We start from the raw sequence: 24,855 nt of genomic DNA, 5'->3' as shown, positions 1-24,855 counted from the left end.
GGGTGCTCTGCACAGGAAGTGGGTTCCCAGTGTGGGGGAAGCTCTTTCGGAAAGACATTTCTCCCTCCACCCCGAGGCACAGGGTGGAGTGTCTGCATGGCCTCAGTTACTACAAGGTCTGGCACAGCACTGGTAACACGGTGCTGCCACACTCCTCATCCAGAGCTTTTTCATTCAGTGGATATGTTCAGTTCCTCTAGCGCGTGGATGTTTTTTCTCACATGACTGACTGCCCTTGAACTCCTGCCCCTCTGACTTTCTTTGCAAAGCGCTGGTGTGGTCTCAGCTCGATGCCTTACCACGATGCCAGAGTCACCTACACAGACCCTCCACTTCCCAGATGCACGGGACGTGCAATGATAGCGTCTCTACTGCAGCTGAAGTTGTTAGACCCAATATAGGACACACAAAGTTTGGTCAATGGACTGTAAGAATTGAGTAAAGTAGGCAAACTCACCCATTTTCTCCTGGGATTCCTCTGTGAAAGAAAAATGGGGAGGAGAAGAAAAAAGTTCAGTTTATGTCCATTGACCTGTGAATTAAAGAGGGTGAATGAGATCCTTTCTTTGTTTATTAGCATAAATATTGGTTATGGGTAGTGAGTTAGCTATTCAATCCAGGGGCTACCCCCAGTGCCATCCCGCTAAGTAATAGATAGAGGAGATTATATTCTTGCTTTAATCAATTTAAGAAATAGCTTCATGCCCATAACTAATTAGCAAAATGTGAATATGATACACTATGTTTCTCTGTTAATATGGGTTTTGCTATGAAAGGAACAGTAACACCATTGACATCATGAGCTGCATTCCAGTTGCTGTTTCAATGCAGAGTCCTTTCTATGTATACATTGCCTTTCATACTGTGTCTCTGCAAGAGTGTTATGGTTCTTGGAGAATACAAACCAGGAGTGGGTAAGTCTATTTAAATTTCAACAATGTATGAGCAGCACTGCTCAGAACCAGAATTTTGTTATTGACAAAATTAGCCAAGTATTCTGCCCAATCAAAAACAGGAAAGTAGGGTGAGGTCTAATAACTCAATCATTTTTCTTTTCATTCTACAAGATTCCTACACAGCAGTAGAGCACAGAAAAGAAAAAGGACACAGACTTACTTATTCTCTTTTTCAAGACTCCTAAAAAAGAAAATAACATATATTTAAAGATAATAATATCACCTTTTCTAATAATATGGCCAAGAACAAAGGTAACTAATAGTTCATAGAATCATAGAATCATGGAAGATTAGGGTTGGAAGAGACCTCAGGGGTCATCTAGGCCAAAACCCCTGCTCAGAACAGGACCAACACCAAGTAGATTATTTCTGCCAGGGCTTTCTCAAGCTGGGTCTTAAATACCTCTAAGTATGGAGATTCCGCCACCTCCCTAGGTAACTGATTCCAGAGCTTCACCACCCTCCTAGTGAAAAATATCAAGAGCTGTGTTCACTAGAGAATAGCTGTGAGGGAGCAAGAGACACACTGAACATCATACAGTCCAAGGCCTCTATAACATGGGCCAGAGAACTTCTCCCAAACAATTAATGTTTGCATTAGAGCAGATCCTTTGCAAAAAACATATTATCTTGATTTGAGCTCTTTGAGTCTATCACTATAACACGTTATCTAATCCTTTCATCATTCTAGTGCTCTTCTATGAACCCACTCCAGTTTGACAACGTCCTTCTTCAGTGTCAAGTATCAGGCTTGACCACCGCTCTGCCCCGGGTCCTGTCACTACTATACCCCCTCCCCCAAGACTCCACTCCTTCTCCTTTTGTGTCTTTCTTGTTCTTTTTTTCATCCAAGAAGTCCCACCCCCCCACCCCTCACCAAAATAGACACATTCCTGTTAGGATATAGATATTCAGGCATGTCTGCAAAGGCCTATACTTTAAGAATTTACATGTATTCTTATCACTTAGCTAGTTATAGAGATATAAAAGAAAGAATCAAAATCAGTGTCTGTCTGTGTAAGGGGCTTCTTGTACTGTGACAGTCTGAGGCTCTGTTCTTATGTTAAGTAAGGCCTTTGGCTAAGCAGCAGAGGCAGCCATAAACTGGGAAGTGTATGGTCACATCCTCACATTCCAAATTAGTCACATTGAAATAAGGTGCTATTGGGCTGTTAGGAATACAATCCTGTCCTGATATTCCTGTCACCTCCAGAGAAAGGAAAGAGCCTAGAAGATGTAAAAGGATCCTGTCTGGCAAGAGCTCACCTATCAATAGCTGGGATGTGAAATTCTCGCTTCTGTATTGTTTTGTATGTATATTTGCATGGCCTCTGTCTGGTTCTGTAATTGTTTCTGTCTGCTGGATAATTAATTTTGTTGGGTATAAACCTATTAAGGTGGTGGAATATAATTGGTTAAATAACCATGTTACATTATGTTACGATTGGTTAGTTAAATTTCAGTGAAACGATTAGTTAAGGTATAGCTAAGCAGAACTCAACTTTTACTATATAGTCTGCAGTCAATCAGGAAGTGGGGAGTGGGGGGAATGGGAACAGGGACTGGGGGTGGGGGAATTGGGATCATGGTTTTGCTAAAGGGGGAAATGGGAACAGGGGATGGGAACAGAAACAGGGACACAGGCAAGTCTCTGTGGTGTCAGAGCTGGGAAGGAGGACACCGAGGAAGGAAACTGAAATCATGCTTGCTGGAAGTTCACCCCAATAAACATTGAATTGTTTGCACCTTTGGATTTTGGGTATTGTTGCTCTCTGTTCATGTGAGAAGGACCAGGGAAATGAAAGGGTGAAAGAATAAGCCCCCTAACAATTCCTATGGAAAGTTTCTGCCAACACCTCGCTATCATAGTGAATACAATGGACCAGAAGACAGAATGTCTGGGTTCTATTTCCTGCTCTAGCAAACATTCACATGTGACGATCAGCACTTCCTTTGCCAGGGGATTGTCAAAGAGCCTGCACTGGGTGTTCTGCACAGGATGTGGGTTCCCAGTTTGGGGGAAGCTCTTTGGGGAAGACATTTCTCCCTCCACCCCTGAGGCACAGGGTGGAGTGTCCACATGGCCTCAGGTACGACAAGGTCAGGCACAGCATTAGCAACTCATTCCTGCCACACTCCTCATCCAGAGCTTTTCGTTCAATGGATATGTTCAGTTCCAGCACATGGATGTTCTTTTTCACATGTCCAACTGCCCTTGAACCCCTACCCTTCCGATTTTCCTTGCAAAGTGCTGCTGAGGTCTCAGCTCAATGACATACCACGATGCCAGAGTCACCTACACAGACACTCCACTTCCCGGATGCACGGAGCATGCAATGATAGAATCCCTTCAGCGGTTGAAATTGTTGGAACTCATACAGGGCATACAAAGTTTGGTCAGTGGATTATAAGTATTGAGTAAAGTAAGCAAACTCACCCATTTCCTCCTCGAGTTCCTCTGCAAAAGAAAAATGGGGAGGAGAAGAAATAGTTCAGTGTATGCCCATTTACTTATGAATTGAAGAGGGTGAATGAGACCCTTTCTTTGTTGATTAGCATAAATATTAGCTATGCATAGTGGGATAGCTATTCAATCCGTGGGCTAGCCTCATTCCTGTCCCACTACGAAGTAGATAGAAAAGATTATATTATTGCTTTAATCAATTTAAGAAGAAGCTTCATAGTCACAACTGATTAGCAAAAGGAGCAGTAACACCATTTACATCATGAGCTGCATTCCTGTTGCTATTTCAATGCAGAGTCCTTTCAATATGTACATTGCCTTTCATAGAATCATAGAATCATAGAACATCAGGGTTGGAAGGGACCTCAGGAGGCCATCTACTCCAACCCCCTGCTCAAAGCAGGACCAAACCCAACTAAATCATCCCAGCCAGGGCTTTGTCAAGCCTGACCTTAAAAACCTCTAAGGAAGGAGATTCCACCACCTCCCTAGGTAACCCATTCCAGTGCTTCACCACCCTACTAGTGAAAAAGTTTTTCCTAATGTCCAACCTAAACATCCCCCTCTGCAACTTGAGACCATTATTCCTTGTTCTGTCATCTTCTACCACTGAGAACAGTCTAGATCCATGCTCTTTGGAACCCCCTTTCAGGTAGTTGAAAGCAGCTATCAAATCTCCCCTCATTCTTCTCTTCTGCAGGCTAAACAATCTCAGTTCCCTCAGCCTCTCCTCATAAGTCATGTGCTCCAGCCCCCTAATCATTTTTGTTGCCCTCCGCTGGACTGTCTCCAATTTATCCACATCCTTCTTGTAGTGTGGGGCCCAAAACTGTACTCCAAATGAGGCCTCCCCAGTGCTGAATAGAGGGGAATGATCACATCCCTCGATCTGCTGGAAATGTCCCTATTTATACAACCCAAAATGCCATTAGTCTTCTTGGCAACAAGGGCACACTGTTGACTCATATTCAGCTTTTCGTCCACCGTAACCCCTAGGTCATTTTCTGCAGAACTGCTGCCCAGCCATTCGGTCCCTAGTCTGTAGCAGTGAATGGGATTCTTCCATCCTAAGTGCAGGATTCTGCACTTGTCCTTGTTGAACCTCATCATATTTCTTTTGGCCCAATCCTCTCATTTGTCTAGGTCCCTCTGTATCCTATCCCTACCCTCCAGCGTATCAACCACTCCTCCCAGTTTAGTGTCATCTGCAAACTTGCTAAGGGTGCAGTCCACACCATCCTCCAGATTGTTAATGAAGATATTGAATAAAACCGGCCCCAGCACCGACCCTTAGGGCACTCCACTTGATACCGGCTGCCAACCATTGATCACTACCCATTGAGCCCGACCATCTAGCCTGTTTTCTATCCACCTTACCGTCCATTCATCCAGCCCATACTTCTTTAACTTGCTGGCAAGAATACTGTGGGAGACCATATCAAAAGCTTTGCTAAAGTCCAGAAATAGCACATCCACTGCTTTCCCCTCATCCACAGAGCCGGTTATCTCATCATAGAAGTCAAATAGATTTGTCAGGCATGACTTCCCCTTGGTGAATCCATGCTGACTGTTCCTGATCACTTTCCCCTCCTTTACGTGGTTCAGAATTGATTCCTTGAGGACCTGTTCTATAATTTTCCAGGGAATGAGGTGAGACTGACGGGCCTGTAGTTCCCTGGATCTTCCTTCTTCCCTTTTTTAAAGATGGGCACTACAATAGCTTTTTTCCAGTCATCCGGGACCTCCCCCAATCGCCATGATTTTTCAAAGATAATGGCCAATGGCTCTGCAATCTGATTGGCCAACTCCTTTAGCACCCTCGGATGCATAATGTATCTCTGCAAGAGTGTTATGGTTCTTAGAGAATACAAACCAGGAGTGGGTGAGTCTATTTAAATTTCAGCAATGTATGAGCAGCACTGCTCAAAACCAGCAAGTGCTCACATACGTTATTGACAAAATTAGATCTGCTCTGTCAAAAACAGGAAAGTGGGTTGAGAGCTAATAACTCAATCATTTTTCTATTCATTCTACTAGATTCCTACACAGCAGTAGAGCACAAAAAGAAAAAGGACACAGACTTACTGATTCTCTTTTCCAAGTCTCCTAAAAAAGAAAGAAAGAAATATATTTAAAGATAATGATAGCACCGTTTGTAATAATATGGCCAAGAACAAAGGTAACTAATAGTTCATACAATCATAGAATCATGGAAGATTAGGGTTGGGAGAGACCTCAGGGGTCATCTAGTCCAAACCCCTGCTCAAAGCAGGACCAACACCAACTAAATTATCCCAGACAGTGCTTTCTCAAGCCAAGTCTTAAATATCTCTAAGGATGGAGATTCCACCACCTTCCTAGGTAACCCATTTCAGTGCTTTACCACCCTCAAAAGCTGTGTTTATTAGAGAATAGCTGTGAGGGAGCAAGTGACGCAATGAACTTCACACTGTCTAAGGCCTCTATAACATGAGCCAGAGAACTTCCCCCAAAAAATTAATGTTTGCATTAGAGCAGATACTTTACAAAGAACATACAACCTTGATTTCAAAATCAAGGGCACATGGAAGAATAAGTACACAGACTTACTTATTCTCTTTTCCAAGCCTCCTAAAAAAGAAAAAAATACATTTAAAGATAACAATAGGACCTTTTGTAATAATAGGCCAAGAACAAAGGTAACTATTAGTTAAAATATCAAAAGCTGTATTTATTGGAGAATAGCTGTGAGGGAGCAAATCACACAATAAATATCATACTGTCTAAGGCAGGAAGGAAGCACTGTCATCTTCTAATACATGGGCCAGAGAACTTCCCCCAAACAATTTGTGTTTGCATTAGAGCAGATCCTTTACAATAAACATACAATCTTGATTTGAAAAAATTCCAGTGATGGAGTATCCACCCTTACAAGCCCTGTGTAAAGTGTTACAATGGCTAATAGCCCTCACTCTTAAACATTTATACCTTATTTCTAGTCTGAATTTCCTAGTTTCAGTTTCCAGCCATTGGATTTTGCTAGACCATTCTCTGCTAGGCTAAGGAGCCCATTATCACATATTTGTTCTCTATGTAGATACATATAGAGTGCATTCATCAAGTCATCCCTTTTCTTTGGTGAGTTAAATAGATTGAGCTCTTTGAGTCTATCACTATAACACATGTTATCTAATTCTTTCATCATTCTGGTGCTCTTCTCTGAACCCTCTCCAGTTTGACAACTTCTTTCTTCAGTGAGGGACACCAGAACTGCACACCATATTCCAGCAATAGATCCAAATACAGAGCTAATATAATCCCTATAGTCTTCATTAATATCATCCCCATGCCCTCTGGCCTGGGGCACAGCGAACACTTTCCTACTGAAGGGCTTGTGTGATCTCCAGTGAATGGGATACAACTTTGCTGAGACTGAAATTGCACTCGCCAGTAGGCCCCACCAATCAGCTCTGCAGCGCCTCCTGCCCACCACTGATCTGCTCTTCTGCAGAGGGCAGGAGGCGCTTTGGGGGAGGAGCTGGGGAAGGAAGAGGTGTAACGAGGGTGCGGTGCTCTTGGGAAAGGGGGTGGAATAGGGCATTAAAAGGCAGCATGGGAGCGGGAAGAGGTGGGGGAGGGGTGGGGCCTTGAGGGAAGGGGCATAGTAGGGGCAGGGCCTGGGGCAGAGAGGTGGTCAAGCACCCCTGAGGAACTCAAAAAGTTGGTGCCTGAGCCTACGTTTCCCCCACATAATTGGGTAACTGAATCAAACCTTAAAAATGTCACCTTCATTTTGAAGTGAAAAATTGGAATGTTTCTTTTTAATATGGAGGAAATAGGAACTTTTGACTCCACTGAGATGCTTTTGCTTCTTTCTTGCTCTTCTTTTCATCAAAAACGTTTTTTTTCACCTGAAATAGACACATTCCCGTGCCAACACCTTGCTCTCATAGTGAATACATCAGTCCAGAATACAGAATTTCTAGGTTCTATTTCCTACTCTAGCAAAAGGTTCCTGTGTGACTATCAGCACTTCCTTTGCTGGAGGATTGTCAAAGAGCCTGCACCGGGTGCTCTGCACGGAATGTGGGTTCCCAGTTTGGGGAGCTCTTCGGGGAGAACAATTCTCCCTCCACCCCGAGGCGCAGAGTGGAGTGTCTGCATGGCTTCAGCTACTACAAGGTCTGGCACAGCTCTCGCAACTCAGTCCTGCCACACTCCCCATCCAGAGCTTTTTCACTCAATGGATATGTTCAGTTCCTGAAGCACGTGGATGTTTTTTCTCACTGCTCTGCAACATTTTTAATGTGAAGTGCCAGCAGTCTGGATTCACTTTGGTTTAGGTGGAGCCCATCCTTCGTGTATAGGCTGCCCCTATCCCCAAAGTTTCCCCTGTTCCTAATAAATCTAAACTCCTCCTCTCTACACCATCGTCTCATCCATGCATTGAGAGTCTGAAGCTCTGCCTGCCTACCTGGCCCTGCACGTGGAACTGGAAGGATTTCTGTGAATGATATAATGGTCCTGGATTACAGTCTCTTTCCTAGCAGCCTAAATTTGGCCTCCAGGATGTCTGTCCTACCCTTCCCTATGTCACTGGTACCTACATGTTCCACAACCACCGGCTCCTCCCCAGCACTATACATAAATCTGTCTAGATGCCTCGAGAGATCTGCAAACTTCGCACCAGGCAGGCAAGTCACCATACGGTTCTCCCGGTCATCACAAACCCAGCTATCTATGTTTCTAATGATTGAATTTCCCATTACTAACACCTGCCTTTTCCTAGTAACTGGAATTCCCTCCCCCGGAGAGGTTACCTCAGTGTGAGAAGATATCCCAACATCATCAGGAAGGAGGGTCCCAACTATGGGAAGGTTTCCCTCTGCTCCATTGAGTGCTCTGCTTCTCTGGGCCTTTTATCCTCCTCAACAGCACAGGGGCTCTCTGACAGGAGGTGGGACTAATCTATGGTGTCCCGGAAAGCCTCATCAACATACCTCTCTGCCTCCCTTAGCTCCTCCAGTTCTACTACCCTGGCCTCCAAAGCCTGCACTTGGTCTCTGAGGGCCAGGAGCTCCTTGCACCGAATGCACACACATGCCACCTGCCCTCAGGACAGCTAATCATACATGCTGCACTCGGTGCAATAAACTAGATAGCCCCCAATCTGCTGCTGGGTTTCTGCCTGAATTCTCTCCTACAGCTACCTAGGTTAATGACAGGGTTATTGTTTAAATCATGAAGATTTGATTATAGTTTAGGTTAAAGGTTTTAAAGAATGGCAAGTGTACCTTGCTCCCTTCCCACTCCCATTCCAAACTGCCTCTCAAAACTCCGTTAGTTGCCCCTATTCGCAAAGCTCGCTGGTCACTTGCTCACTGCTTTATAAAGCCCTGGTCTTCCTGATAGCCCCGCCCTCTGACTAAGGCTCAGCCAATGAACAGAGGCTTCTAGATTTCAAACCTTGATTAGAAGCTCACAGCTTCCAATTGCCGGCCACAGCATATGGTCCTTCAAACAAACAAACAAACAAACAAACAAACAACAGACAGACAGACAAACACACAAGCACAAGCTCAGCACACAGCAAGTAACCCCCAAACACAAACGCTTTAAAGTCCCTGCCCCTTTTGCCTCCCCTCTCGGCAGCCCTGCCAATAGGGTCTGTACCGGGGGGGATCCTCAAAGCACTGCCGCGGCATAAGGCCACTTTAACATCGCTGCCCCTCCCCCATTTTGGCGGTCGGTACTGGCAGGGCCACTGACAGGGGAGGCAAAAGGGGCAGGGACATTAAAGCACTGCCGCGGCAGCGCTTTAAGGACGATCCTTTGCTGAGGTAGCGCTTTAACGTTCCTGCACCACCACCCTGGATGGTGGTGAGCACAGCAATGTTAAAGCGCTGCTGCAGCAAAGGGCCCTGCAGCGCTTTAATGTCCCCAACTGGCGGGGGAGGGTGGGCAAAGGGAGCAGTGGCCCTGTGGATGTCGATTTAAAAGGGCCCAGGGCTCCGGACGCTGCTGCCGCTAGTGCAACAGCAGTGTCCAAAGCCCCGGGCCCTTTAAATCAACACAGAAGCCCCGGGAGGCATGGGCCAGGCAGCCTGAAAGGGCTGGTTGGGGGATGCTGACCCCCAGGCCCGCCCCTTCCACCTGAGGCCCCGCCCCTCAGGAAAGTTAATCTGGGTCAACTTTTAAAATGGATTAGTTAAACCACAGTAAACATATGTGGACATTCTTATTCAGAATTAAAGTGGCCTTAAGTTGATTTAGCTTAGTTCAAAAATCAAATTCAGGCAACTTAAAATCTGAGTAAGGATGTCCACACAGGAGGTTAATGAAATGTAACTAATCCACTTTACATTCAAACTTCAGGTAATTCGAATTAATTTTCCAGAGTTTTTCTGTGTAGACAACAATTCAGTCACTTTTGAAAATGGGAGTCAAGATCCTAAACCATTTTACCACTATTGAAAATTTTATCCTTATGAAATAAAATTTATTTTTTCAACCTGAGTGTGGAAAGAAAAACATCTGTTCTCTGTTGTAAACAAATTGTTTACCACTGTTACCATCAAAGTTCTTGAGGTCCCTTCCAGCCCCACATTTCTTTGATTCTATGTTGTTATGGCTGAAGGTTCTCCTGTTCTTAGGATGCTAACAAACTCTGCTGTAAAATTAAGAATGTGTCAAAAGGACTTATTAAAAAGTAGTTTAAATTACATTCTAACATCACTTTAATGTTTAGAAGATAGATTTAATAATACAGCTCCAAGAATTGGTATTTTAAAAGCAAATGAAGGGGAGAGTGATTATTATTGGGATCTCTTCTAAGAGCAGACAGTCTGAAATCACTTCTGAAATCAGGAAACTGATATCACAGTGACATGCATTAGACCATCTAATAACTGCCCAATGGAAGAAGTGGAGATTCCATCATTTGGGAGTTTTAAAACGATAATAGACAAAGCAATAAAATGTGCTGTGGAGAAGGGACAAGCCTGCGCTGGCTCCTGGGGAGACAGAATAACAGAGTTTCATAAATCTGCTTTCTCCAATTCTAGGCTTTTCTTACCTATAACCAAGACATCAGTGATGATCTCTCTGTGAAATGAGTTGGCTGTGGCAGAACATACATATTTCCCTTCATCTTCCACCTGCATATTGTTTAGTTGCAGAGAAATATTTCCTTTCCCAAACTCCTTTCCTTTAAAAACTTCTGCCTTTTTTTCATATTTCTTCCTGAGCCATTCTCTGCTGTTCACTCCATTTGGAGACAAATAACCCATTGAGCATTTGTCATCCCGGGGATAAGTATTAACCAGGGGGCTGCTTTCATCATAGAGGTAGAAATAGATTGTCTTATCCTTCCCAGGTCCAACTTTCCTCCATTGCAGCTCCATGCTGGGGGGCAGATGTTTCGTAATCAGCCGGCAGGGAAGAATGGCATTTTCTCCAATTATAGCAGTAATGACGTCATGTTCTGCCTCCACATCAAAGAAACCTGAAAAATGTTCAGGGAGTTATAATTGCACCAGTAGCACATAATGACTCATATTAATGTGTAAGAGATTGAGTGAAAAAGAGGACAGCCCTAATTCTCCTCTTATTTATACTCTGTTTATAATAGTGTAAATTCAATTGCTTCGGGAGATTCACTCCTAATATACACATAGATAAGTAAAAAAAGAATCAGAGCTATACTACCTTTTACATTAGTGGTGATCTCAAAAATAGTATTTGAAAAGAAACGTTGAGTGGTACAGGTCTTCACTATGCTGCACCAAAGTATTGTCTACACGGTGGGGTAATACGCACTATGGGAGAGTGATTCATAAAATGCACCAATGTGTTCTGCATTAATTGGTCTGTGTAAACCTTGACAATGCACACCAAAAGTTCCCCAATGTGCTTTCCTGAATTACTGTTAACATAAGAACATAAGAACAGCCATACTGGGTCAGATCAAAGGTCCATCAAGCCTAGTATCCTGTCCTCTGACAGTAGCCAATGCCAGGAGCCTCAAAGGGAATGAATAGACAGGTTTTCATCAAATGATCCACACCGTGTCACCCAATCCCAGCTTCTGGAAAACAGAGGCTAGGAACACCATCCCTGCCCACCCTGGCTAATAGCCATTGATGGACCTATCTTCCATGAATCTATCTATCTCCCTTTTGAAACCTATTACAGTATTTGCCTTCACAATACCCTCTGGCGAGGAGTTCCAGAGGTTGATAGTGCGTTGCGCGAAAAAATACTTATTTGTGTTTGTTTTAAACGTGCTACCTATTAATTTCATTTGGTAGCCCCTTGTTTTTGTATTATGAGAAGGAATAAATAATACCTCCTTATTTACTTTCTTTATACCAGTCATAATTTTGCAAGCCTCTATTGTATCGCCCCTTAATTGCTTCTTTTCCAAGCTGAAGAGTCTCAGTCTTATTAATCCCTCCTCATATGGAAGCCATCCTATAGCCTGGGGGGAGGGATAGCTCAGTGGTTTGAGCATTGGCCTGCTAAACCCAGGATTGTGAGTTCAATCCTCAAGGAGGCCACTTAGGCATCTGGGGCAAAAATTGGTCCTGCTAGTGAAGGCAGGGGGCTGGACTCAATGACCTTCCAAGTTCCCTTTCAATTCTAGGAGATTGGTATATCTCCAATTATTACCTTAAACATTTTTGTTCCCCTTTTCTGAACCTTTTCCAATTCCAATATATCTATTTTGAGATGGGGTGACCACATCTGCACGCAGTATTCAAGGTGTGGTGGTAACATGGATTTCTATAGAGGCAATATGACATTTTCTATCTTATTATGTATCTCTTTCTTGATGATTTCCAACATTCTGTTCACTTTTTGGACTGCCGCTGCATATTGAGTAGATGATTTCAGAGAACTATCCACAATGAAAAGGGGAAAGCAGTGGACATGTTATTTCTTAACTTTAGCAAAGCTTTTGATACGGTCTCCCACAGTATTCTTGCCAGCAAGTTAAAGTATGGGCTGGATGAATGGATGGTAAGGTGGATAGAAAGCTGGCTAGATCATTGGGCTCAACGGATAATGATCAATGGCTCCATGTTCAGTTGGCAGCTGGGATCAAGCGAAGTGCGCCAATGGTCGGTCCTGGGGCTGGTTTTGTTTAATATCTTCATTAATGATCTGGAAGATGGCATCGATTGTACCCTCAGCAAGTTTGCAGATGACACTAAACTGGGAGGGGTGATAGATACGCTGGAGGGTAGGGATAGGATACAGGGGGACCTAGACAAATTAGAGGATTGGGCCAAAAGAAATCTGATGAGGTTCAACAAGGACAAGTGTGGAGTCCTGCACTTCGTATGGAAGAATCCCAAGTACTGCTACAGACTAGGGACCAAATGGCCAGGCAGCAGTTCTGTAGAAAAGGACCTAGGGGTTACAGTGGATGAGAAGCTGGATATGAGTCAACAGTGTGCCCTTGTTGTCAAGAAGGCTAACCGCATTTGGGCTGTATAAGTAGGGGCATTGCCAGCAGATCGAAGATGTGATCATTCCCCTCTATTAAACATTGGTGAGGCCTCATCTGGAGTACTGTATCCAGTTTTGGGCCCCACACTACAAGATGGATGTGGAAAAATTGGAAAGAGTCCAGCGGAGGGCAACAAAAATGATTAGGGGGCTGGAGCACATGACTTATGAGGAGAGGCTGAGGGCTGGTCTACACTAAGGGGGAAAATCGATATAAGATACGCAACTTCAGCTACGTGAATAACGTAGCTGAAGTCAAAGTATCTTATATCGATCACTTACCCGTCCTCACGGCGCGGGATCGATGTCCGGGGCTCTCCATGTCGACTCCGCCACCGCCGTTCGCGGTGGTGGAGTTCCAGAATCGACAGGAGCGCGTTCGGGGATCGATATATCGCGTCTAGATGAGACGCGATATATCGATCCCTGAAAAATCGATCGCTACCCGCCGATACGGCGGGTAGTGAAGACGTACCCTGAGGGAACTAGTATTGTTTAGTCTGTGGAAGAGAAGAATGAGGGGAGATTTGATAGCTGCTTTCAACTACCTGAAAGGGGGTTCCAAAGAGGATGGATCTAGACTGTTCTCAGTGGTACCAGATGACAGAACAAGGAGTAATTGTCTCAAGTTGCAGTGGGAGAGGTTTAGTTTGGATATTAGGAAATACATTTTCACTAAGAGGGTGGTGAAGCACTGGAATGGGTTACCTGAGGAGGTGGTGGAATCTCCTTCCTTAGAGGTTTTTAAGGTCAGCTTGACAAAGCCCTGGCTGGGATGATTTAGTTGGGGATTGGTCCTGCTTTGAGCAGGGGGTTGGACTAGATGACCTCCTGAGGTCCCTTCCAACCCTGATATTCTATGATTCTATGAATGACTCCAAGATCTCTTTCTTGAGTGGTAACAGCTAATTTAGACCCCATCATTGTATGTGCACAGTTAAGAGTATGTTTTGCAATATGCATTACTTTGCATTTATCAACATTAAATTTCATCTGCCATTTTGTTGCCCAGCCACCCACTTTTGAGAGATGCTTTTGTAACTTTTTGTAACTCTTCACAGTCTGCCTGGGACTTAACTATCTTGAGTAATTTTGTATCATCTGCAAAATTTGCCACCTCATTGTTTACTCCTTTTTCCAGATCATTTATGAATATGCTGAATAGGACTGGGCTCAGTACAGATCCCTGGGGGACATCACTATTTACCGCTCTCTATTCTGAAAACTGAACATTTATTCCTACCCTTTCTTTCCTATCTTTTAACCAGTTACCAATCCATGAGAGAACCTGCCCTCTTATACCATGACTGCTTATTTTGCTTAAAAGCCTTTGGTGAGGGACGTTGTCAAAGGCTTTCTGAAAATCTAAATATACTATATCCACTGGATCCCCCTTTTCCACATGCTTGTTGACCCCCTCAAAAAATTCCAGGAGATTGGTGAGGTATGATTTCCCTTTACATAAAACATATTGACTATTTCCCAACAAATTATGCTCATCTATGTGTCTGATAATTCTGTTCTTTACTTTAGTTTCAACCAGTTTTCCCAGTATTGAAGTCAGGCCTGTAATTGCTGGGGTCACCTCTGGAGCCTTTTTTTTTAAATTGGCATCACATTAGCTATCCTCCAGTCATTTGGTACAGAAATGGATTTAAATGATAGGTAACAGACTACAATAAGGAGTTCTGCAATTTCACATTTGGGTTCCTTCAGAACTCTTGGGTGAATACCATCTGGTCCTGATGACTGTGTAGTTTATTACTGTGTAGTTTATCAATTTTTTCCAAAGCCTCCTCTAATGACACCTCAATCTGGGACAATTCCTTAGATTTGTCACCTAAACAGAATGGCTCAGCTTTGGGAATCTCCCTCACATCCTCAACCATGCAAACATTTCACTTAGTTTCTCTGTACTGGCCTTATCGTCCTCGAGTGCTCCTTTAGCATCTTGGTCGTCCATTCGCCCCACTGGTTTTTTAGCAGGCTTCCTGTTTCTGATGTACTAAAAACAATTGCTATTACTTTTTGAGTCTTTGGCTAGCTGTTCTTCAAATTCTTTTTTAGTTTTTCTAATTATATTTTTACTCTTCATTTGCCAGAGTTTATGCTCCTTTCTATTTTCCTCACTAGGATTTATCTTCCACTTTTTAAAGGATGCCTTTTTGCTTCTCACTGCTTCTTTTACTTTTTTATTTAGCCATGGTGGCTCTTTTTTGTTTCTCTTACTATGTTTTTTAATTTGGGGTATACATTTAAATTAAGCCTCTATTATGGTGTCTTTAAAAAGTGTCCATGCAGCTTGCAGGGATTTCACTTTTGGTGCTGTACCTTTTAATTTTTGTTTCACTAACCTCCTCATTTTTGCCTAGTTCCCCTTTCTGAAATTAAATGCTACAGTGTTGGGCAACTGTGGAGTTTTTCCTGCCACAGGGATGTTAAATTTAATTATATTATGATCACTATTACCAAGTGGGCCAGCTATATTCACCTCTTGGACCTGATCCTGTGCTCCACTTCAGATTAAATCAAGAATTGCCTCTCCTCCTGTGGGTTCCAGGACCAGCTGCTCCAAGAAGCAGTCATTTAAGGCGTCATTAAACTTTATCTCAGCATCCCTTCCTGAGGTGATATGTACCCAGTCAATATGGGGATAGTTGAAATCCCCCATTATTATGATTACATTTTTTTATTTTAATAGCCTCTCTAATCTCCCTGAGCACTTCACAGTCACTAACACCATCCTGGTCAGGTTATCTCTAATATAGCCCTACTGCTATATTCTTATTTTTCAAGCATGGAATTACTGTCCATAGATATTCTATTGTACAATTTTGTTCATTTAAGATTTTTACTTCATTTAATTCTACACTTTCTTTCACATATAGTGCCACTCCCCCACCAGCACAACTTGTTCTGTCCTTTCGATATATTTTATACCCTGGTATTATTGTGTCCCACTGATTTTCCTCATTGCACCAGGTTTCTGTGATGCCTATTATATCAATATCCTCATTACATACTAGGTACTATAGTTCACCCATCTTATTATTTAGACCTTTTTAATTTTAAGCGCCAGCAATCTGGTTCCATTTTGGTTTAGGTTCTGGTTTGGTTTTGGTTTACCATATTATTGTTTGAAACAATAATAGGGTAAAGGACACCTGGGAAACTTTAGTGAGCACCGGCTGCGGTCTACATGGGGTAAATAATGTGCAACCCTTTAATGCGCTTTAGAAATCACACCCCACTAATGCGTGTTGATGCTCCGTGTAGGCAAGCCTTGAATGACATGGTTGGCCACAAGGCAGGTGCATTTAGCCCTAATTTGTAAGTAAGAGCAGGAATATTTACTTTGACGGTAAAACATCTCTTACCAGAAATTGCAATAACTTTTTTGCGGTGCCTCTTCAGCAAGGGGTTTATTATAGTGCATGAGATGGTGTCAGAAACAGTTTCTGCTACCCTGAGTGTACTGTGGATTTGATACAGCTCTGTCACATCTTTCTGGATTCTTGTTTCAGCCATAGCAGTTATGTTTTGTCCTGTGCTGTCAGTCCAGCGTACTTCAGGCTGTGGGTGCCACCCCTGGGACACACACCTCAGAGTGGTTGAATTATTCTGCTGATGTTCTATAGTTAGGTGAGGTGCAGATCCAAAACCTAGAGTGAAAACCAATTTCAAAAAATGTTAAACAGGCTGAAGAACAAGCTAACAAACCAACCAAATAGTGCTAATGATGAATGATCACCATCATTACAGTCGCCATGTCCTATTGAATCTGCACTGAACTATAATCTTGCATTTCAAAGTATCTTAAATTCATAGAGAGATTTCCCCTCAAAAGATCACCAAACACTTCACCAGCTGATCCCAAACTGTATGTAGGCATGACTTTGTCGCATGCATGTGATAGCTTCCCTTTTGGGATGGCAGCAGGTTATTCAGGAAACAGTATTTTCAGAAAAGGGGAGATCTACCTTTGTGAGGTCCATATTTTGGGCACATTTAGGGGCCCCACTAGGTCCCAATTTAAGTCAGAGCAGCTTTTAGGGCTATTCTAACTTACACTTTGTTTCCCATGGTGCCCTATGAGCCCTGGGAAGCAGAGCCTAGCCAAAGCACAGTGTGCTCCAGCCATACCCCTACCAACCCTTAGCCTGCTCCCTCTCCCACAATCCTGACATGCCCCTTACACCACGTCTGGAAGCAAGGCCACTACAGAGCCCTTACATCAGCTCTACACTGGCCAAGGAGACCTCTCTCTGTACAAGGGGTAATGTCAGCAGTTCATTTCCACGTAAAAGGGCCTTAGTGTAACTGAGAATCAGATGCAGTGTGTACAAACCTCAGGTGGACAGTGACTCTAATGTACTGCCTGGGTGCATGTGTGTGTGTGTGATGGGAGGTAATGGCCCAGCTTTCCCCCTGTGCTTTAGTCATTTTATTGCTGTTGTACAACAGCCGCACACACAATGCAGGGGGATGAGGCTTGCACATGCCACCAGCAAAAAGCCAGAGGAAAAGGTACATGAGGTATCCATGTTGTGTGTATACACTGGGTATAATTTGCATATACTGTGGGAGGTGGACATCAAACTGCTGAAGCTTCTCTGACTCCTAGTCCACCACTTCCTCAGCCCACCTCCCATAACATTGCACACACGTGAGTGTTTCTCCTTCCCCTGCCAGCTGATGAACCCTCCCTGTTGGGAGGAAAGGATTAAATGGAAATACAGCTGTTACACACAGAGCAGGCAATGGAGAATCAGCACCACTGTAATCAGTGCAGCATTGTTCCCTGCCAGCAACACTTTTGTATCAACATCTCCATGCTTACCTGCAACAATCACCTGGGTGATAGCTTCTTGATAGACACCATCGCTCTTCGCCGCACATACATACTGCCCACTATCTTCTACTTGCTCTGGAAAGAACTTCACCTTAACATCTCCATTCTCATATCGTCCTTTGATCCTCTGCCGGTCCCCAGCCTGGAACAACTCAGTCCCTTTTTCTGTGCTATTGTAAAAATATAATGTCGTATTTTTGTTCCTTTCCAATTTGTACCAATGCACTTGAATGTTAGTGGGGACCTGGCCTATGAGATGGCAGGACAATGTCACAGCTTGTCCAACCAAGACAACTGCAGGATTAACATCCACAGTGACAGTAAAATCATCTGCAAGAAAGGAAATAAATCATGATCACTGATTTTCTTCAAAAGCTTGACATTGGTTTAGAGAGAACACAAGAAAAACTAGATGCAATTTCTGAGACACAACAACAGTGCTATCTTTCCTGGGAGAAACTCACCCCATCTAACCTAATTACCCGCCTTCAGAATGGAGCTCCTCACTGATAGCTCAGCTATGCACAGATCTGAGCACGAGGTGGAGCAGACTGAACTTCTCAGGGGTCGGTGCAGGATGCATAGTCCCTCCTGAAGTTCCAGGTAGAGAAGGAGCCTGTGCCATCATTAAAGATGTTACAGTATGTTTTCCTCTCAGTGGCTGGCCAGCATAGTGAGGTGCAAAGCAGAGCTAAGGCTAGACTTGGCCGAATTCAACCTTTGAAATAAATAATTTTGATGGATAATATCAATGTTTATTTTTAATCATTTTTTCTGTTTTTAATCCACTGAAATTTTCAAGAGTTTTGCAGTTTTACAGATTTTAAGAATGTTTTTATTTGTATCAATTTAAATTTTCACAGTTGCAGGAAATTATGGAGGGGCACACAATGGGGACATGTAGCGGGGTAGTCACTCACTCCTGGCATGAAAAGGGTTAAAAGCCTGCCATTGGAGAGGGCTGGGGCTGGGAGCCTTAGGCTGGGCTGATTGAGGAGGCAGCCTCAGCTGTGGCCATGCCCCAAACAGACCCAGCCGGAAACAAGCTTATTCCCAAGACACCAGCAGATGGCCCTGCAGAGGTGAGTCCCACATCGCTACAGGGCTGGTCAATCAATTAAAGTTTATAAGCATTTGTCATAAACAGATAGTTAACGGTTAAGTTCTCTTTTACCTGTAAAGGGTTAACAAGCTCAGTAAACCTGACGGACACCTGACCAGAGGACCAATCAAGGGGGACAAGATAATTTCAAATCTCTGTGGAGGGAAGTCTTTGTTTTGGGGGCTGTTCTCTCTTTGGATCTAAGAGGGGCCAGACGTATATCCAGGCTCTCCAAGCTTCCTGAAATATTCTCTTCATGCAATATAGTGAGTATTAGAAAGGCGAATTAGTCTTTTGATTAATTTCTGTATTTGCAAATGTGTGTTTGCTGGAACCATTTTTTTTTGTTTGCTGTAACTTGTACTTTAGCTAGGGGGGAAGGAGTCCCTTTTGTTTTTATAAGCTGTACCCTGTAAACTTCCATCCTGATTTTACAGAGATAGTTTTTTACTTTTTTCTTTCTTTAATTAAAAGCTTTTCTTTTTAAGAACCTGTTTGATTTTTCCCTTGTTTGAAACCTCAGGGGATTAGTTTGACTCACCAGAGACAGGTGGGGGAAAGAAAGGTGGGGGGAATGGTTTATTTCCCTTTGTGTTAAGATCCAAGGAGTTTGGATCTGGGTTCCCCCTGGGAAAGGTTTGGGGGAACAAAGAGTGTGCCAGACACTGAAACCTGGCTGGTGGCAGTGGTACCAGATCTAAGCTAGGATTTACGCTTAGAAGGATCCATGCAGGTCCCCATCTTTTGGACTCTAAAGTTCAAAGTGGGGAATAAACCTATGACATGGTAGGCAGTGGTTGGGATGTTTTAAGAACCAAAACCAGTGAGAGCTGTTCTCTCCTCCTAGGGCAGGAAAGCAGACTAGGGGGGATTGTTTTAAAAACCAAAGCAAGAGAAGTTTTTTTTTCCTTTCTGGCTGCTTGGAAAAACAGCTTGAGGAAAGAGGTGTTAAGTTTTTCTAACAAGGCTTGTTAGAAAGAATTCCCACTGCGAGAGCATTAGCAGTTTGCAAGAGACAGGTTACAAAACCAGTTTTTCTGGTCTTTTCTCGGTCAGAGAAGCACAGTTAGAAGCTGTGAGCCAAAAAACACAAGCAAAAGACATTTGCAAATGAAAAGTTTTGTTTTGCTTTTATTCAGTCGGGAATAGAAAGATTAGGAAACTGTAAACCAAACAGCCTGAGCTGAAGCAACACAATAAGTTCACTGACTGCAGGGGTGTGTGGCCAACACCAAAAAGCAAAAAAAAAAAAAAAAGAGTACCAAGGAAGCATCTAGACTGGAAGCAAGACAAAAAGAACTGGAATTAAAAGAAAAGGAATTGGAATTAAAACTCAAGGAGATGGAAATAAAAGAAAAAGAGGCTGACCACAGGAGAGTGTTGGAGCTCCAGAGGGAGGCCCACCAGCAGGCCCTGGAATTAGAAAAGGCTAAGCAGAATGTTCCTGCCAACCCTAACAACCCTTCTCCAGGCATTGTTTCCCATCCCAGGAAATTTCCCACCTACAAGGCAGGTGATGACACTGAGGCCTTCTTAGAAAATTTTGAAAGGACCTGCCATGGGTACAACATCCCTACAGACCAGTACATGATAGAGCTGAGGCCACAGCTCAGTGGACCCTTAGCAGAGGTGGCGGCTGAAATGCCTAAGGAAAACATGAACGATTATAAACTGTTTAAAACAAAGGCCAGAATCAGAATGGGGCTAACACCTGAGCATGCCCATCAGTGGTTCAAAGCCCTAAGGTGGAAACCAGATGTGTCATTCCCCAGACACACCTACTACATTAGAAAGTATCAGAGGGGTAGCCGTGTTAGTCTGGATCTGTAAAAGCAGCAAAGAATCCTGTGACACCTTATAGACTAACTGACGTTTTGCAGCATGAGCTTTCGTGGGTGAATACCCACTTCTTCGGATGCAAGTAGTGGAAATTTCCAGGGGCAGGTTTATATATGCAAGCAAGAAGCAAGCTAGAGATAACGAGGTTAGTTCAATCAGGGAAGATGAGGCCCTGTTCTAGCAGTTGAGTGAAAACCAAGGGAAGAGAAACTGGTTCTGTAGTTGGCGAGCCATTCACAGTCTTTGTTTAATCCTGAGCTGATGGTGTCAAATTTGCAAATGAACTGGAGCTCAGCAGTTTCTCTTTGAAGTCTGGTCCTGAAGTTTTTTTGCTGCAGGATGGCCACCTTAAGATCTGCTATTGTATGGCCAGGGAGGTTGAAGTGTTCTCCTACAGGTTTTTGTATATTGCCATTCCTAATATCTAATTTGTGTCCATTTATCCTTTTCCTTAGAGACTGTCCAGTTTGGCCGATGTACATAGCAGAGGGGCACTGCTGGCATATGATGGCATATATTACATTGGTGGACATGCAGGGGAATGAACCGGTGATGGTGTGGCTGATCTGGTTAGGTCCTGTGATGGTGTCGCTGGTGTAGATATGTGGACAGAGTTGGCATCGAGGTTTGTTGCATGGATTGGTTCCTGAGCTAGAGTTACTATGGTGCGGTGTGCAGTTACTGGTGAGAATATGCTTCAGGTTGGCAGGTTGGCTGTGGGCGAGGACTGGCCTGCCACCCAAGGCCTGTGAAAGTGTGGGATCATTGTCCAGGATGGGTTGTAGATCCCTGATGATGCGCTGGAGGGGTTTTAGCTGGGGACTGTATGTGATGGCCCGTGGAATCCTGTTGCTTTCTTTCTTGGGTTTGTCTTGCAGTAGGAGGCTTCTGAGTACACGTCTGGCTCTGTTGATCTGTCTCCTTATTTCCTCGTGCGGGTACTGTAGTTTTGAGAATGCTTGGTGGAGATTTTGTAGGTGTTGGTCTCTGTCTGTGGGGTTAGAGCAGATGTGGTTGTACCTCAGTGCTTGGCTGTAGACAATGGATCTTGTGGTGTGCCCGGGATGGAAACTGGAGGCATGGAGGTAGGACCGGACTTCAAAGAGAAACTGCTGAGCTCCAGTTCATCTGCAAATTTGACACCATCAGCTCAGGACTAAACAAAGACTGTGAATGGCTTGCCAATTACAGAACCAGTTTCTCCTCCCTTGGTTTTCACACCTCAACTGCTAGAACAGGGCCTCATCCACCCTGATTGATCTAACCTCGTTATCTCTAGCTTGCTTCTTGCTTGCTTATATATACCTGCCCCAGGAAATTTCCACCACTTGCATCCGAAGAAGTGGGTATTCACCCACGAAAGCTCATGCTGCAAAACGTCTGTTAGTCTATAAGGTGCCACAGGATTCTTAAGAAATTCTCAAGTCCCATTTTTGTTACTTTACCTCTCTGAGTATTTTGACTCGCAGCAATGGAAATATTTTTTCATCAGTTTGTGTGCATACAGTGAAATCGACATTTATCAACATTTACTGATACCAATAAAAATCTAATCCTTCCAAGCTTAGTTATGCTCCTGCTTTCTGCCTAACCCCTTTGGGTGGCTTGTGCATCTGGAAGACGTTGGAGAGAGTAGTCCCTGAATGCAAGAAAAGCAATTGTACCTGGCCATTGCCAATGTTACTGTTACTTTGGAATCCTAACAATCATTCTGTTATTTTAGGCTTCTCCTAACAATAACTACTGGTAGGGTAAATGTCCCTTCTAAGCAGCAGTGTCACTGTGCTTTCATCCTGAAACACGGCTCTCTGTACTTTTCAGCAGCTTGAGGAGCGTGACTAATGACTTGTGTTCAGACAAGGAGCTTGTATGGTCATTCCCCTCTCCCTCGGTTAATGAAGCAGGGTCACAGAGATTTTACACACATCTGAGATCATGTAAAAACAGCTGAAGAGATAGACAGGCTCCAGAACACAGTGATGTTATTCCCACCACAATGCAATTAGATCTATCAAATGTTAGTTGTATATCATCTTTTTATTGCATCATGGTTTCCTTACACAGTTTTTAGATAGGCACCAATGGATATGTATATATTTATTATTTAAACAATAATTAATAAAAAATGGTGTTCTTACCCCAAAACCATTTCAAGACAAAAAGCAATGGAACGCTGGAGATGGACAATATTTTGATTCCTAAGTGCATTGTGAAGTGATTGCAATATAATTCATCCAACTCTCTGCCAATGGAAATAGAAAATGTCACAAACTGTAGCATGAGGTGTACACACAACTAGAGCTGGTCAGGAATTCTTCTACAATGTGACTGCATCCGAAAATGCTTATTCATCAAAACCAAACAACAGGGCTGGCCAGGGGAGTCTGGACTCCTGTTTCAGAGGACTCCCCAAACTTTGGGGGACTCCCCATACAGCCAAGGGAGTCTCTAGGACTCGGGACAGGCAGCTGCTCGATTTAATTTTGGGAAAGCTGAATCAAAACCATTTGATTTTAAATAATTTTTTTTTCAGAATTTCCTTTATGTGACAAATTTCAGCCTTTCCACTTTTTGTTCTGAATCAAAATTAAAACTTTCAAAATTTCAGCATTTACAACAGAATGGAAATTTTGAATTTTGACCAGCTCTATACAAAACTGCATTCATTTTACATGGAACTTTTACTTTCCTGAAAAACAAAACACTAAGAAAAGATTATCCATTGTGGAAGTAGACTGAGGGAAGACAAGGTAATTCCTGTAATATTTACTTAACCCGGGACACTTTCCCCTGTCAGTGGCTGCATGTAGGTGATGTAAACTCAGCACATTCAGTGATTCTATTCTGGATTATGTGAAATATGCTGATTTTTCAAGCCAAGGTGCTAACAGAAAAATGGTCTCACTAAAAAAGTGAAACAAAACAAACCAATTAGTACTAATCTCCTCCTTTACTGAATGGGGTTTGTGTAGTGCAGATATGACATGGCATTCACCATTGTGGTCTGTAGAACAAGACTGGGGAATTTGTGCTTCTTTTTTTTTAATTATTATTATTTCTGCGGCAGATGTTATGAAGGAATTTATCCTCCGCTGATCTCACATGAGAACTTTTCACTAACACAAAAATTATTTAAAAGAAAAAATTCAAATTCTAACTCACAGCGTATTGTCTTGTAAATTCACTGTATTTCTGTTTCCAGCGATGCTGATTCAGCTGCTACTCAGAGGACAGTCACACACCCTGTAAAGTAGAGAGAAACATAGGAGAACTAAATACTTAATGTCTCAATGAATGAGCCTGGAAAAATCAGCCATGTAGTAATAATTTATGTACAGCTACTGCAGTATTTTTCTTCCCAGAGGGCTTCACAAACATAAGAAACACAAATATCAATTACTTCCTTGTACAAAGTACAAAGTACAATGCTGCTAGAACAGGAATTTAACTCTTCATTCACCTAACTGCTACCTTTAAATTCTGCCATTGGGTAATTGCTGCTAGTGAAGCCGGAGCGGTTATTTCCCAAAGTTATTTGTTAAGTGAGGAATGAATAATGAAAGCAGCTTTCTCGGGGCGGGGAGAGGGTGGAAAGAGAGCAGGTAGGGCTGTGGATTTATTGCTCTGCAAAATAGGAATTTTGAGCTGTACTCTGAAAACAGAGGGTGAGAACACAGTATAGCTGTGTGCAGCAGTTCACCACAGATACTCACTGGTTTATTGTTTAATGAACTCCAAGATCATTCCATGGTGTCAGAGGTGCTGAATGAGAAAGAGACTGCAGCCATTTTGAGGTTAACTTCTGTGGTTGAAACTGAAAGCAGAGTCCCCAGGACCAGATGGTATTCACCCAAGAGTAATGCACCTTGGAAAACATAATCCCAACTATATGTCTAAAATGATGGGGGTCTAAATTAGCTGTTAACACTCAAGAAAGAGCCCTTGGAGTCACCGCGGATAGGTCTCTGAAAACATCCACTGTCTCACATGGCCTTCTCATAAACAAACTTGGGAAATGCAACCTAGACAGAGCTACTATAAGATGGGTGCAAAACAGGTTGGAAAAACATTCCCAGAGAATAATTATTAGTGGTTCACAGTCATGACACAAGTGCATATCGAGTAGGGTCCTGCAGGGATCAGTTCTGGG

General features: G+C 43.2%; 1 protein-coding gene across 1 annotated transcript in view; it reads right to left on the bottom strand.

The window, feature by feature from the left end:
• LOC123349807 (butyrophilin subfamily 2 member A1-like) overlaps window positions 1-24,519 on the bottom strand; it is a 143,471-nt gene extending 118,952 nt beyond the window's left edge. Inside the window, exons 1-11 of the mRNA XM_044987994.1 lie at window positions 24,419-24,519; window positions 23,868-23,948; window positions 22,844-22,947; window positions 17,753-18,094; window positions 16,290-16,574; window positions 10,475-10,903; window positions 6,010-6,030; window positions 5,506-5,526; window positions 3,394-3,414; window positions 1,117-1,137; window positions 458-478 (exon numbers count right to left, since the gene is read on the bottom strand). Coding sequence (XP_044843929.1) covers window positions 458-478; window positions 1,117-1,137; window positions 3,394-3,414; window positions 5,506-5,526; window positions 6,010-6,030; window positions 10,475-10,903; window positions 16,290-16,574; window positions 17,753-18,094; window positions 22,844-22,913 — 1,231 coding nt within the window. The 5' untranslated portion in view covers window positions 22,914-22,947; window positions 23,868-23,948; window positions 24,419-24,519. The remainder of the gene's footprint in view (window positions 1-457; window positions 479-1,116; window positions 1,138-3,393; window positions 3,415-5,505; window positions 5,527-6,009; window positions 6,031-10,474; window positions 10,904-16,289; window positions 16,575-17,752; window positions 18,095-22,843; window positions 22,948-23,867; window positions 23,949-24,418) is intronic.
• Between the last annotated feature and the right edge of the window lie 336 nt (window positions 24,520-24,855).

Source organism: Mauremys mutica, chromosome 15 (genome assembly GCF_020497125.1).
Source record: "Mauremys mutica isolate MM-2020 ecotype Southern chromosome 15, ASM2049712v1, whole genome shotgun sequence".
Taxonomy (NCBI): domain Eukaryota; kingdom Metazoa; phylum Chordata; order Testudines; family Geoemydidae; genus Mauremys; species Mauremys mutica.
This window is presented reverse-complemented; position numbering and strand designations above follow the sequence as displayed.